Raw genomic sequence first — 14798 nt, forward strand, 5'->3', positions numbered from 1 at the left:
GTGGGAGGATCACTTGAGCCCAGGAGTTCGAGGCTACAGTGAGCTGTGATTATGCCCCTGTGTGCCAGTCGGGGTGACAGAGCAAGACCCTGTCTCAAAAAAAAATTTTCTCTCTCTCTCTGTCTCTCTCTCTATATATATGTTTGCTTATCTGTACATAGACATCTCTGGAAGAACAGACAAGAAGCTGGGCACGGTGGCTCACACCTGTAATCCCAGCACTTTGGGAGGCCAAGGCAGGTGGATCACCTGAGGCCAGGAGTTGGAGACCAGCCTGGCCAACATGGTGAAACCCCATTTCCACTAAAAATACAAAATTAGTTGGCATTATGGCACCTGCCTGTAATTCCAGCTACTAGGGAGGCTAAGGCATGAGAATCCCTTGAACCTGGGAGGCGGAGTTTGCAGTGAGCCGAGATCACACCATTGCGCTCCAGCCTGGGTGACAAGAGCAAGACTGTCTCAAAAAAAAAGAAGCTGGAAATAGATGTAGCCTTTGGGAAGAGAAATGTGAGTGGAGACAGAGGTATAAAGGAGATGTTTCCTTACATACATTGTGTGCGTTTTAACTTTTGAGCAATGTGAATGTATTATCTGGTCATAATAAACACATCAAAAGAAGATCTTTAGGCCTGAGCCTCAGAAGAAAAGAGGTAGAGAATCCAGCAATATTTAGGAGGCAAGTAGGCAGGACCAGATGACCTGCACGTGGGAAAGATGGAAATAGGGGTGACGCTACCCAGCTTCGGGTGTGGGCAACCCAGCCAATGCTTTTAGCCCGTGCATCTCTCTGCGTTAATTTTCCCATTCAGGTGAGTGCGCGTCCAAGGTGATGCATGTGCATTGCCTGCATGTGAGACTGGGATTAGACCTTTCTGAGTGTTTTTTGCAATTTGTTTTTTTCTATTTTGCCAACGTCAGCACTTCCAGTACATTCATTTTATTTTGTAATTCTAACAAGCATTTATTATATGCAAGTCATCAAGTTTTTTTTGTTTGTTTGTTTTTTGTTTTTTACTAAAGTTAAATAATACATGTAAAGCACTTAAAACAGTGGCTGGCCCAGAGTGACCTCTCAGTAAATGTTAGTGGTCCTCCTCTCCCACTTAAAAATGTTTGTACAGTTCTGGGCATCATGGGGACTTTTTAAACAAATCAAGCCCTCTCCTGGGGCTAGTTACTAGTTAATGAGGCTTTGCTGTTTTCACAGTGAGTAAATACACATTTTCCACCCCTTCTTTTATATTGTTTTAAATTTTTAATCTCAAAATATTAATAGAAAATAATTTCCTATTAATAGAAAACTGCAGGAAAGACTATAACAACCCATGCATTTACCATCCAGATTTAACAGATTAATATTTTATCATATTCATATCAGATATTACATACCAAATTTTAAAATAATTTTGGATCACAAAATAATAAACATTTTCAACCTGACCTTATTATAAATATATATAGTTTATATATAATTATTCAAATATATATTTACATATAGTATATCTATACATACACTAAATACAAAATATTCATTGAAACACTGTATATAATAGTGTATAGTCATCACCCTTGATCCCTTAAATCTCCCTTGAGGGTTGGTGAAATGAATCATAAAGCATCTATGTGATCTTGTGCATCTATTAAAAGCAATGAGATAGGTCGAAATATCATGACATAGAAAGGTACTTAAAACAGATGACTAAGTTAAAAACAAAATGTAAGATGGAGAACTGGTATATTCATGTTCCTATTTTTACCTTTAAGGAAGAATGTTTCTGTTTAAGAAGAAATATGAAAAGATGTTCATGATTCAGTAAGCTATCTTACTGATTGATTGACTGATTGACACTTTCCCTCTCTATTGCCCCTGATCGAGTACAGTGGTGGGATCACTGCAGCCTTAAACTCCTGGGCTCAAGTGATCCTCCCCTCTCAGCCTCCTGAGTAGCTGGGACCACAGGCACACGCCACTATGCCTGGCTAACTTGTTTTTTGTAGCAATGAGTTCTCGCTTGGTTGCCCAGGCTGGTCTCAAACTCCTAGGCTCAAGAGTGTGACCTTGATTCAACAGTTTGAATTCACCCACCTCGATCTTCCAAGGTGCTGGGATTACAGGCGTGAACCACCGTACCCAGCCTCACTAATTTATTAACTCTGAAAACTGCAGAGAATTAGAATCAGGTCAGGAAACATTTATTTTCAACTTTATACATGTCTATTATGAATTGTTTCTACAACGGATAGGCCTTACTCTAATAATAACATCATAAAACATCTAAAGGATATAGTTTTTATAAAAGTGGTATAGCTCATGAAAATCAAATCAGAAAATTCAGAAAAGTACAAAAAGGAAAAGAAACCTTCTCTAGGCACATTTTCTGGCAAAAACTGCTTACTAGTTTGGTGTATTTCCTTCTAGGCTTATTTTAGGGAATTTTGTTGCCATTCACCTTTTATATACAAATGATCCCACTGTATAAATATAACCTTTTCTTGTACTAAACATTATCAGCAGTATTTTCCTTGTAGACTTTTTTTTTCTGTTACAAAAATATTCCAGAGTAGGTTTCCTGGTTTTCTAATCCCCCATGCTGCAGGCATTTGAGAAGTATTCAGTTTCTTGCTATAGTGACACATAATGCTGCAAAGGAGCATATTTCTTCATAAATCTTTTACGGTATTTAAGATGTTTCCTTTGGATGGTGTCGTAGAGGTGTAAATACTGAGTCAAGCCCATCTGGCCACATTGCTTCCCAGAAGTGTCCTTTTATGTTTTTACCCTCGCTGGGTGTGGTGGCTCACGCCTGTAATCCTAGCACTTTGGGAGGTTGAGGTGGGCAGATCACTTGAGGTCAGGAGTTCGAGACCAGCCTGGCCAACATGGTGAAACCCTGTCTCTATTAAAAATATAAAAATTAGCCAGGCATGGTGGTGAGCGCCTGTAGCCCCAGTTACTCGGGAGGCTGAGGCAGGAGAATCACTTGAACCCGGGAGGTGGAGGTTGCAGTGAGCCGAGATTGTGCCACTGCACTCCAGCCTGGGTGATAGAGCAAGACTCTGTCTCAAAAATAAATAAAAATAAATAAAATAAAATATGTTTACCCTCCTATTGACTGGTCCATTTCATCCCAGCTCCCCAGTCCTGGGGACAATTGTTTTAAACAGCCATTTCTGAAAGATTGGGCACATCTAGGTGAAGCAGATAGGGGCATTCATTATATGACTCTTGCAAATATTCTGTGAGTTTTGAAGTTTTCAAAATGAAAAGATTTTGTACATCCCACTGACTTGATGAGGAAGCAGAGTTTTGCCTTAAAATTAGCATCTCTTCCAATTTTCATTTTCCCCCATTTGCATGCCTTTGAAATTATGTATCTTCTTCTAGGAACTTTGAGCTTTTTCCCAGATGGGGTCCTACCAGCTGTATTTTCTCTTTTATGTTTGTCCATATCCTTTACTTAGTACATAAACAGACATACTTTTTATTGTTACTTCATGTGGGATTTTCATGTGACAGAAACATTAGACTATTGCATTTGCTACACATCTTTTCTGTGGTCACTGATTCTTTAATTTTTGTCTTGACATCTGTTCATTTTTATTTTCACATGCTTGACGGCTTTCTTGTCCATTGGTTTCTTCTGTGATTTTTACCATCATTTCTAAACTAAGAAAAGTCTTTTTCTCCTAAAGATTTCACAATGAATCAGTTCTGTTTCTCTGTGGATTTGGTTGTATGTTTACTCTGCTATTTGACCGTTGGTCCATCGAGACCTGGTTTTAGGTTCCTCTCTAGAGACGGGAGGCTCTGAGGTTTGCTGACCCATGTCCCACCCCTTTCTTTTAGCCTCTCCTTCTCCTCTGCTCTTAAGGAGGCCCACTGTCTCCTGCACAGCAGGCAAGAGCAGTGTGTGAAGTGTGAAGTTCTGGGAGCCGTGCTTCCTTCATCCGAAGAGAGCTATTCGTCCTCTTCAGCCAGTAACTCACTTTGCTCCAGCATCCTCTTTTCGTTTTTTTTCTTTTTTTTCGAGACAGAGTCTTGCTCTGTTGCCCAGGCTGGAGTGCAGTGGCACAATCATGGTTCACTGCAGCCTCCATCTCCTGGGCTGAAGCGATCCTCCTACCTCAGCCTCCCTTGTAGCTGGGCCCACAGGCATGTACCACCATGCGCAGTTAATTTTAAAATTTTTTGTAGAGACTGGTCTCACTATGTTGCCCAGGCTGGTCTCAAACTCCTGGGCTCAAGCGATCCTCCTGCCTTGCCCTTCCAAAGTGCTGGGATTATAGGCATAAGCCACTGAACCTGGCCTTCTCTTCTCCTATTTTTTATAGCAGCTTTATTTGGCCATAATATCTTCATATATTGAGATATATATTGAGCTTTATTGAGATATAATTCACATATCATACAATTTACCCAGTGAAAGCATGCAATGAAATGACTTATCATATCCACACAACCACACATTGTTTTAGAAAAATAATCAGTTTTAGAAAATTTATTTTTTTTTGAATCAGGGTCTCCCTATATTGTTCAGGCTGGTCTCGAACTCATGGGCTCAAATGATCCTCCCACTTCACCCTCCTGAGTAGAGGATACTATAGGTGTGAGCCACCATGCCCAGTTTTTTAGAATATTTTTATCGTCTCCCCAAATAAATTCCATACCCATTAGCCATCATCCCATATTCCTCCCTGGACTCCCCTCCCAGGCCTTTGCAGCCACTTCCTGTCTCTATGGATTTGCCTATTTTGGACATTTCATATAGATGGAATCATACACTGTGCAGTCTTTTGTGTCTGACTTCTTTCACTTGGCTTGTTTCTAAGGTTCTTCTATGTTGTAGCATGGATCAGTACTTCATATTTCTTTTTGGTTTTTGTTTGTTTGAGACCAAGTTTTGCTCTTGTTGCTCAGGCTGGAGTGCAGTGGCGCCATCTCAGCTCACTGCAACCTGTGCCTCCTGGGTTCAAATGATTCTCCTGCCTCAGCCTCCCAAGTTGCTGGGATTACAGGTGCCTGCCACCATGCCTGGCTAATTTTTTTTGTATTTTTAGTAGAGATGAGGTTTCATCATGTTGGCCAGGCTGGTCTTGAACTCCTGACCTCGGGTGATCGCCCATCTCGGCCCCCCAAAGTGCTGGGATTACAGGTGTGAGCCACCGTGCCTGGCCTTTCATATTTCTTTATTGCCAAATAATATTCCTTGCATAGCTCTATCACGTTCAGTAAAATGGGTATACCGTTTTATCCATTGTTGGCACTGGAGTTGTTTCTACTTTTTGGCTATTATGAAAAATGCTGCTATAAAAATTTCATGTACAAGTTTTTGTGTGGACATATGTTTTCATTTCTTTTTCTTTTTCGAGACAGAGTCTCGGTCCCCCAGACTGGAGTGCAGTGGTGCCATCTCGCCTCACTGCAACCTCTGCCTCCCGGGTTCAAGCGATTCTCGTCCTCAGTCTCCTGAGTAGCTGGGACTACAGGCGTGCGCCACCATGCCTGACTTAATTTTTGTATTTTTAGTAGAGATGAGGTTTCGCCATGTTGGCCAGGCTGGTCGCAAACTCCTGACCTCAAGTGATCTGCCCACCTCGGCCTCCTAAAGTGCTGGGATTACAGGCATGAGCCACCACGCCCAGCCTATTTCCATTTCTCTTGAGTATATATCTAGGAGTGGAATTGCTGGTCACATAATAATTCCATGTTTAACTTTTGAGGAACTTGTAAACTGTTTTCCAAGGTGCTGCATGATTGTACATTTCCACTAGCATTGTTTGAAGGTTCCAATTTCTTTATATCCTCGTCAACACTTGTTATTTTGTATTTTTTGAGACAAGTTCTTGCTCTGTTGCCCAGGCTGGAGTGCAGTGGTGTGATCTTGGCTCACTGCAGCCTCGACTTCCCAGGCTCAAGTGATCCTCCCGCCTGAGCCCCTCAAGTAGCTGGGACTATAGATGCTCACTTCCATGCCTGGCTAATTTTTGTATTTTGTGTACATACAGGGTTTCACCATGTTGCCTAGGCTGGTCTTGAACTTCCGGACTCAAGTGATCTGCCTGCCTTGGCCTCCCAAAGTGCTAGGATTACAGGCGCAGCCACCATGCCTGGCCAGTACTTGCTATTATCTGTCCTTTTCATTATAGCCATCCTAGTGGATGTGCAGTGGTTTTGATTGGCATTTCCCTGATGATTAATGATACTGAGTACCTTTTATGTGCTTGTGACCACTTATAAATCTATTCAAATGCTTTGCCCATTCTTAAACTGGATTATCTTTTTAGTGTTGAGTTACAGGAATCCTGTATGTATTCTGGATACTAGTCCCTTATTAGATACATTATTTGCAAATATTTTTTCTCATTCTATGAGTTTTCTTTCATTTTTTTTCATAATTCCCATTGAAGCACAGAAGTTTTAAATGTTGATAAAGTTGAATTTATCTATTTTTTATTTTGTCATCTGTGCTTTTGGTGTCCTATCTAAGAAGATCTGCCTACTCAAGGTCACAATGACTCATTCCTCTATTTTTCTCTATGAATTTCATAGTTTTGCCTCTTATATTTAGGTCTGTGGTCCATTTAAAATTAATTTTTGGGCTGGATGTGGTGACTCATGCCTGTAATCCCAGCACTTTGGGAGGCCAAGGCATGCGGATTGCTTGAGGTCAGGAGTTTGAGACCAGCCTGGGCTACATGTTGAAACCCTGTCTCTGCAAAAAATACATAAAAAATTTGGGCCAGGCATGGTGGCTCACGCCTGTAATCCCAGCACTTTGGGAGGCCAAGGCAGGCAGATCACCTGAGGTCAGGAGTTTCAGACCAGCCTGGCCAACATGATGAAACCCAGCCTCTACTAAAAATACAAAAAATACAAAAACTAGCCGGGCATGGTGGCACACGCCTGTACTCCCAGCCACTCGGGAGGCTTAGGCAGGAGAATCGCTTGAACCTGGGAGGCAGCAGTTGCAGTGAGTTGAGATGGTGCCCCGGCACTCCAGCCTGGGTGATAGAGCAAGACTCCATCTCAAAAGAAAAAAAAAAAAAAGAGCTCTGAAGAAGAGCTCTAAAGAAGATGTCTAGGAAAAAGATGCTAACAAGGATACTCACCTTCTCCAGAGAGGTTGAAACCACCCTACTCTGTTCAATACACCACAAACTGGAAGAACCATACGTTTAGGAGACTTGGAGTCAGAGACCTAGAACCTCTACCTCCCCATCTGAGAAATGCCCCAAGTAAGTCCTGGAGAAAGTCAGGTTTTATGGCCATTTCATGAGGTTTGGTACTGGGTGTGGTAGCTCACACCTGTAATCCCAGCACTCTGGAGGCTGAGGCGGGCGGATCACTTGAAGTCAGGAGTTTGAGATTGGCCTGGCCAACATGGTGAAACCCCATCTCTACTAAAAATACAAAAATCAGCCTGGCATGGTGGCAGGCGCCTGTAATCCCAGCTACTTGGGAGGCTGAGGCAGGAGAATCGCTTGAGCTCGGGAAGCGGAGGTGGCAGTGAGCTGAGATTGCGCCACTGCACTCCAGCCTGGGCAACAGACTATGTCTCAAAACAAACAGACAAACAAATACAAGGAGGTTTGAGGAAGCCATCCTGCTTAGCTGTGGGGGGAAGATGTTAAGGAAGAAGTATTCTGAATGGTGGTCACTTAACTTCTCTGAGCCTCCAAGGTCTCATCTGTGAGACGGGAATAATTTGGGGAACAAGTGAGATGCTTTGTAAGCTGCAAAGTGCTGCTGATGTCACTGGTGGTGATGATGGTGATGGTACTGAGAGGCCAAATCTCAGGGCTGGGTCTTCCAGGCCACCCTAACCCTATTCCAGTGCTGGATCCCTTTGCCAATATTCCTACGAAGTGGCCGCCCAGCCTGGACCCCTCTAGTGACAGACAGCCTAGTGTGTCCTGAGATGGTTGTTCTGTGTTTGGTTCCTTTACTTGTTAGAACCACGCCTCTTGATTAAAAAAAAAAAAAATCATAACATAAAGATTAAAAAAAAAAAAAAAAAGAAAAGCCATAGTATAATATCAGCTATGCCAGGCACTGGAAGAGGCACAGTATTTAACCTTTTGAAAAATCCTGTGAGGTCAATATACTATTATGTACCCCCATTAACAGGTGGGGAAATAGGCCCAGGGAAGTGAAATGGCTTTTCAGGAGCCCACAGCCAGGAAAGATGCAGGCAGGATTTGAACTGAGGCCCAACTGACTCCAAAGCCCACACACACGACCATGGAGCTACTTCGTAGCCTTCCCCATCAATTCCCAAGCAAGGTCTCAGTTCAGTCCTGGGAACTTCGGGGGGCAGGGCTCGCCCTTTTTGTTCACACTGACCCTTGACTACCACCGTTTCCCAGATGTTCACCTCACCAACGTCGCTGTGCAAAAAGCATCTCCTGACTACCACCCAAAGAAGGTGAGGAAGCCGGGCTCGGCTGTGCACGGGTGCAGCCCTCTAGGGCCAGGTCGGGGTAGGGAGGGTAGAGTGGCAAGGAGCCCAGGAGAGGCCTGTCTGAGCCTGTGTTCACCAGTGAGGCAGGCCTGCCCATCCCACTTGCAGGGCTCAGGGCAGGACTACAAATGGAGGCCTACATATCATGTATCTAAGTATTCAGAAGTTGTAATCACACTAACACACCCCTAAACAAAAAATGTCCTATTCCCCTACCTTGACAGATATCTTCTACTGGCCAATGGATTAATCAATTAATGTAATGTATCATACAGATATATTTTATTTCTCTATCTATGTAAAATAACCTGCAAGGCCAGGTTCAAATACAGAATTCTCAGACTTCTCAAAGTCAAGGGCCAGACCAAGGGGACACAGGAGAGCAGGTCCCCAGCTCACACCTGTTCCCTTCTCTCCCTCCCCTGGCTCCATCCTACACAGTGGGGCCCTTGTGTATACACACCCCTGAAAACGGCAGCCTGTTGGTCACTCCTTGGCCTTGGGATGCACCCGTGGTCAGTGTGGTCTGTCCTCAGCAAGTGAGGCTCAGAGAAGGGGCCTACGCAGGCCGTGTGGGCAGGGACTTCTGGGATCCTGCATAGCCAGTCCTCTTAGACATGAAGAATTTTTGGCCCTCAAAGAGGGGCACACCTGGGGTCATCCTAATTACAGGGCTCAGGGCTGGGCCCCTCTTGCCCAGGTCTAAGGGACACACTGAAGGCAATTGTGTAAGGGTCCTACCAGGCCAGGTCCTGACTAATTGAGGCTCCTCTCTCAACCTGGCTGCCTGGGGCCCAGGGCTGCAAGTGGATGCTGCAGCGCTTCCGGCAGTACCTGGCATCCAAACACGGGCCCGAGGTGGTGGAGACGCTCTTCAGGGACATGGACAACATCTTTGTCAAAAGCCTGCAGAGTGTGCAGAAGGTGATCATCAGTGACAAGCACTGCTTCGAGCTGTACGGCTACGACATCCTCATCGACCAGGACCTCAAGCCGTAAGTGGGTGGGTGGGAGAGCCAGGAGGTCACAGTTTGAATACCCAGACTGCCCAGGTTTGAATCCCAGCTCTGCCAATTCCTAGTTGTATAACCTTGTGCACACTTACATTTTCTGTGCCTCAATTTTCCCATTTGTAAATGGGGTTGGTCATGACAGGATTTATCCATAGGTCATTATAGGAACGTTATGAGGAATAAGTGAGATATAGTCTGTAGAGCACCGAGGACCGAGCCTGGCACTGGGAGGCCTTTCCTGATCATCTGCTGAGTCAGGAATTCTCCCCTATACCAGGCAAGAAACTTCCCCTCTGTAAGTCTTAGAGCTTTGAAGATGCAAAGCGCCGTATAATGGAATATTGTTACAATGTCGATCTTTGCCAAGACTTTGATCCACTCCCAAGATGCCCGTGGAAGAGGTTGAGCTGATGAATAGAACAAACCGGACCTGGCAGGGACCACCATGATGGCCTTGCATGATGCAACAGGACACAGAAGCGTAGTGAGGGTCAGGGAGCTTGAGGTCATGTAGCAAGTCAAGGGCAAAGTCAGGCCCAGGGTCTAAGGACCTGGACTGAGCTGCTCCTCACCAGCACTGCCAGATCCAGGAGCCAACCCGCTATTCAGGGTCGCCATGTAAGTGTTGAGGGGTTTTCTAAGCCAGGAGGAGAAGCCCTTGCTCAAGGGAAACAGGGTCCTGGCACCAGCAGGACTCTCTCCTTTGTCCCCTGTAGCAGGATGTGACTGCTGGCATTAAGGTGGACCTGGTGGAGGAATAAGCTCTGGTCAGTACTTGGACACCAGTTACTGCAGGAAGCACTGGAGCATTCACGTGCGACCCTGGGGCCTGGGTAGTCAGGTTGGGGGAGGGACCTTAGTTAATCACCACCTGGCCTGCTGAGACCCCTAAACAATGGCCCTCAGCACTGCCCTTAGGCCTGGACAAGAGGGGTCCAGCCCTGAGTGTTGTGATTAGGATGGCTCCGGCTGTGCCCCTCCGTGTGGGCAAAAACTCTGCAGGTCCAAGAGGACTGGCTGCACAGGACCCCAGGTGGCTACGTCACCCCTCAGAGCCTCAGTTTCCTCATTTGTAAAATGGGAAACACCATGTCTACCTCTCCAAGTTGTTAGAGTAATTTACCAAGATAATTTGCTGTATAGTGGAAAGGGACTTGGTCTCCCATAGACCTGCCAGGTGAGCCCTTCCCTCTCTGGGCTCCAGCTTCCTGTCTGTAAAAGGATGGGGTTGAACAAGACAAGAGGTGGTTAGCGGGAGGTCTTTGGGCTGCTTTTGGCCTGCAGATACTTTGAATTTGGCCTTTAGACTGTTTTTGTTTTTAATTTTAATTTATTGACAGGCTCTAATTTGGAAGATGTTTACATAAAAATCAGAATTACCAAGTACAGTGGCTCAAGCACCTATAATAATAATACCAACTACTCAGGAGGCTGAGGCAGGAGGATGACTTGAGGCCAGGAATTCAAGGCTGCAGAGAGCTAACATTGCACCACTGCTCTCTAGCCTGAGTGACAGAGCCAGATCCTGACTCTTAAAAAAAAAAAAAAAAAAAAAAAAGAAATCACAATTTTTGGCTTTTCTGGAAAAATCAGATGATCTCGCAATTCTGGACTCACATGCCCACAAGACAACACTCTCCTGGAGCTGGCCACAGCCACCCCTTTAGACATGGAACGCCCTTTCCAGCTCACCACAGTCTCCACCCCTCCCCACTGCTTCCCAACCCTTGACACAGCAGGTTGGGTGCCACCTACAGTGCGCAAATTTTCACTAAGAAAGGGAAGTTTTTCTTGCATTCACATCTCTGTTGGAAGAAGGGAAAACACTAACACCATGAGGCGCTACTCGGGAGGCTGAGGCAGGAGAATGGCGTGAGCCCGGAAGGTGGAGCTTGCAGGGAGCTGAGATCCAGCCACTGCACTCCAGCCTGGGCTACAGAGCGAGACTCCATCTCAAAAAAAAAAAAAAAAAATAACACCATGAAAGCACCATAATCATGCCTGTGCCAGCTTTCTACATTTGAGTTACCTTTCTTCAAAGTGGAAAGGTGGCTCACGCCTATAATCCTAGCACTTTGGGAGGTCGAGGCAGGCGGATCACCTGAGGTCAGGAGTTTGAGACCAGCTTGACCAATATGGTGAAACCCTGTCTCTACTAAAAATACAAAAAAAATAGCTGGGCATGGTGGCAGGCACCTGTAATCCCAGCTATTCGGGAGGCTGAGGCAGGAGAATCGCTTGAACCTGGGAGGCAGAGGTTGCAGTGAGCTGAGATCATGCCATTGTTCCAGCCTGGGCGACGAGCAAAACTCCCTCTCCAAAAAAAAAAAAAAAAAAAAGGTGGGTGGGGAGGAGCTGGGCACAGTGGCTTCTATCTGTAATCCCAGTACTTTGGGAGGCTGAGGCAGGAGGATCACTTGAGGCCAGGAGTTTGAGACTAGCCTGGGCAACCTAGCAAGACCCTATCTCTATAAAAATAATTTTAAAAAATAGAAAGGTAGAGGGAGTAGCCTGGATTGAATTAAGGGTGGGGTCCATGCATCCATCTAGCCTCTCCGTGAAATCCTAGGGGCTCCAGGGACCGAGTAACCGTGAGACTCTCTACTCCCCTTCTTCCCCAGGTGGCTCCTGGAGGTCAATGCGTCCCCATCACTGACAGCCAGCAGCCAGGAAGACTATGAGCTCAAGACCTGCCTCCTGGAAGACACCCTGCATGTCGTGGACATGGAAGGAAGGTGAGGGAGGGCAGCCTTGATCACATGTCCTTGTACATGACAACTTAGGCTCCCACCAAGAAAGAGGGGAAGCTTAGAACCTTGGGGCCTGAGTGGCTCTCAGCAATGGCTTTGGCCTGCCCTACCACTTTGTAGATGGAGAAGCTGAGATGTCCACAGAGGGTGGGGTCCTGACCCAAGGACTTGACCTCTCCAGGGCAGAGCAGGGCCAACTACAGCTTTCTGAGACAGTCCAGCAGGATTTCCTCAAAACCTTCTGACTGTGAGTCTTTGGACTAGTCACATCACCTTTCTGAGCCTCAGCTTCCTCATCTGTAAAATAGAAAATGCCATGTCTACCTCTCAGAGTTGTTAGATTAATTTACGATAATTTACTATCTAGTGCCTAGCTAACAGTAAGTGCTGAGTACAAAGCTATTGCTATAAAAATGTGCAATGGCAGAAAAAAAACCCAGAGCTACTTTTAGGAATGGGTGAATGGGTGAATCCAGGTGCTCAATGTTGGCTAGTCTGTTCCCCCTCCCCCTCCATCTCCATCCCTTCTCTTTCCTCTGTATTAGCTTTACCCCAATTATTCCAGCAGAAGTTTGAGGACTGATTCTCCTTGCTGGGAACTGGGACACGTGGCCATTCCTAAACCACTCATTGTGACTCTGCTTGACCAAGCATAGTTCTTGTGCCTACCTCCTCGGGAGTGGGGTCAACCCCATGTGAGCCATGGGGTAAGGGAGGGAGAAGTGGTTCTCAAAGCAAAACCCAAGGTACTCTTGGACTGAAAGAAGGTGAAATGGATGCTGAGCAGGCAGAAACCTCAGGTATCCACTATTCCTACCATCACCTACCTATTCATTCAACAAACTTTTGAGCCCTGCTCTGTACCAGGCCCTGTGCCATATCCTGCGGACACAGTAAGGAACACGACAGAACTAGTCCCTGCCTTTATGGAGTTTAAGGTCTGAGGAGGAAAGGAGACTTTAAACCACAAATCACAAATAGAGGCACGTGGCCGGGCGCGGTGGCTCACGCCTGTAATCCCAGCACTTTGGGAGGCCGAGGCGGGTAGATCATTTGAGGTCAGGAGTTTGAGACCATCCTGGCTGACACGGTGAAACCCCATGTCTACTAAAAATACAAAAATTAGCCGGGTGTGGTGGTGTGCACCTGTAGTCCCAGCTACTCTGAAGGCTGAGTCAGAAGAATCGCTTGCACCTGGAGGCAGAAGTTGCAGTGAGCCAAGATCGTGCCATTGCACTCCAGCCTGGGTGACAGAGACTCCGTCTCAAAACAAAAACAAAAACAACAACAAAAACAAATAGGGGCACGTTATCAAGAGCAAGGAGCCTTGGGGGAAAAATGGGGAACAACCCCTCAGAGACCTACATAGGTACCTGGGAAATAGTCAGTGAATGGTTGGGAAGAAAGGACTTCTGAGGGACGGACATCAGTCGGGCTCAGGGAGGGATCAGGGACCTTACTTGGGTCTTAGGGCCCCGCCAGGTGCACCTTCATTAACCCTGTGTGCCTCCTTCCTGTCCAGGCTCACGGGAAGGGAGAAGCGAGTCGGGGGCTTTGACCTCATGTGGAATGATGGCCCTGTTAGCAGAGAGGAGGGGGTTCCTGACCTGTCGGGAATGGGAAACTTTGTGACCAACACACACCTCGGTATGTAGGGCCAGGTGGAATGGGCACAAGGGATGGGTCATGGGAGGTACCAGGTAGTCTAGGAGGCAGGTTGGGATAGTGGTTAGATTGTTTGAATTCAATCTGCAACTTACCAGCTGTGTGACCTTGGGCAAGGGACTTAACCTCTGTTCCTCATTTTAAAATTTGGTTTCTAAAAAGTGAAAACTTCCCCTGATTATAAAAAAAGGATTCACACTCATTGTAGAATATTTGAAAACTAAAGAAAGAAATAAAAAAACATCCAGACATAACCATCTTTAACAATCTGGTGTATTTCCTTCCAGTTCTTAAAAAATGCATATATTCATACTTTTTCTTTTACAAAATTGGCATTGGGCTAGAGTTTCTAATCCCACTTTTTCCCGTGGCATTTTCCATTCAAGCATATTAAGAGCCTCCCTTTTGAATGCACTTTTTGGTCCAGTCTGGATGAAATCTTTTACATACATTATCTCATTTCATCTTTAAGCAGTTTTTATTGTCATTTTACAGATGAGGAAATGATATCCAGGTGCTATGTAACTTGCTGAATGAAGGTTTTGGTCATAAGTGGTGAGCCAGGACTCAAACTCCCATCTGCCTGGCTCCAACACCTGAGTGCTTGACCGTTAGACTCTCCTGCCTCTTGGCAGAGTTTAAAAAAATTACCGTATGGCTGCAAAATATTTCAGTTTGTACATATGCCAAAATTTACTAAACCAATTTCTTATAATTGGACATTTGGCACAATTGCATTTTATATTTTTTAACTTTTATAAATAATACCATGATGAACACCCTTTCACATTAAGCTCGGCTGAAATTCTGGCCATTTCCTGAGGACCGATTACTAGAAGCAGAATTATTGGGCCAAAGGGATGGGATTATTACAACCAAATTGCTTTCCAGAAAGATTATACGAA

The 14798-nt window shown here is 45.4% G+C and overlaps 1 protein-coding gene across 1 annotated transcript in view; it reads left to right on the top strand.

The window, feature by feature from the left end:
• TTLL9 (tubulin tyrosine ligase like 9) overlaps nucleotides 1-14798 on the top strand; it is a 63774-nt gene that overhangs the window by 45791 nt on the left and 3185 nt on the right. The window contains 4 exon segments of the mRNA XM_033186058.1: nucleotides 8371-8429; nucleotides 9264-9460; nucleotides 12100-12213; nucleotides 13751-13875. Of these exon segments, the coding sequence (XP_033041949.1) occupies nucleotides 8371-8429; nucleotides 9264-9460; nucleotides 12100-12213; nucleotides 13751-13875 (495 nt within the window).

Source organism: Trachypithecus francoisi, unplaced genomic scaffold (genome assembly GCF_009764315.1).
Source record: "Trachypithecus francoisi isolate TF-2019V2 unplaced genomic scaffold, Tfra_2.0 Lachesis_group21, whole genome shotgun sequence".
NCBI lineage: Eukaryota > Metazoa > Chordata > Mammalia > Primates > Cercopithecidae > Trachypithecus > Trachypithecus francoisi.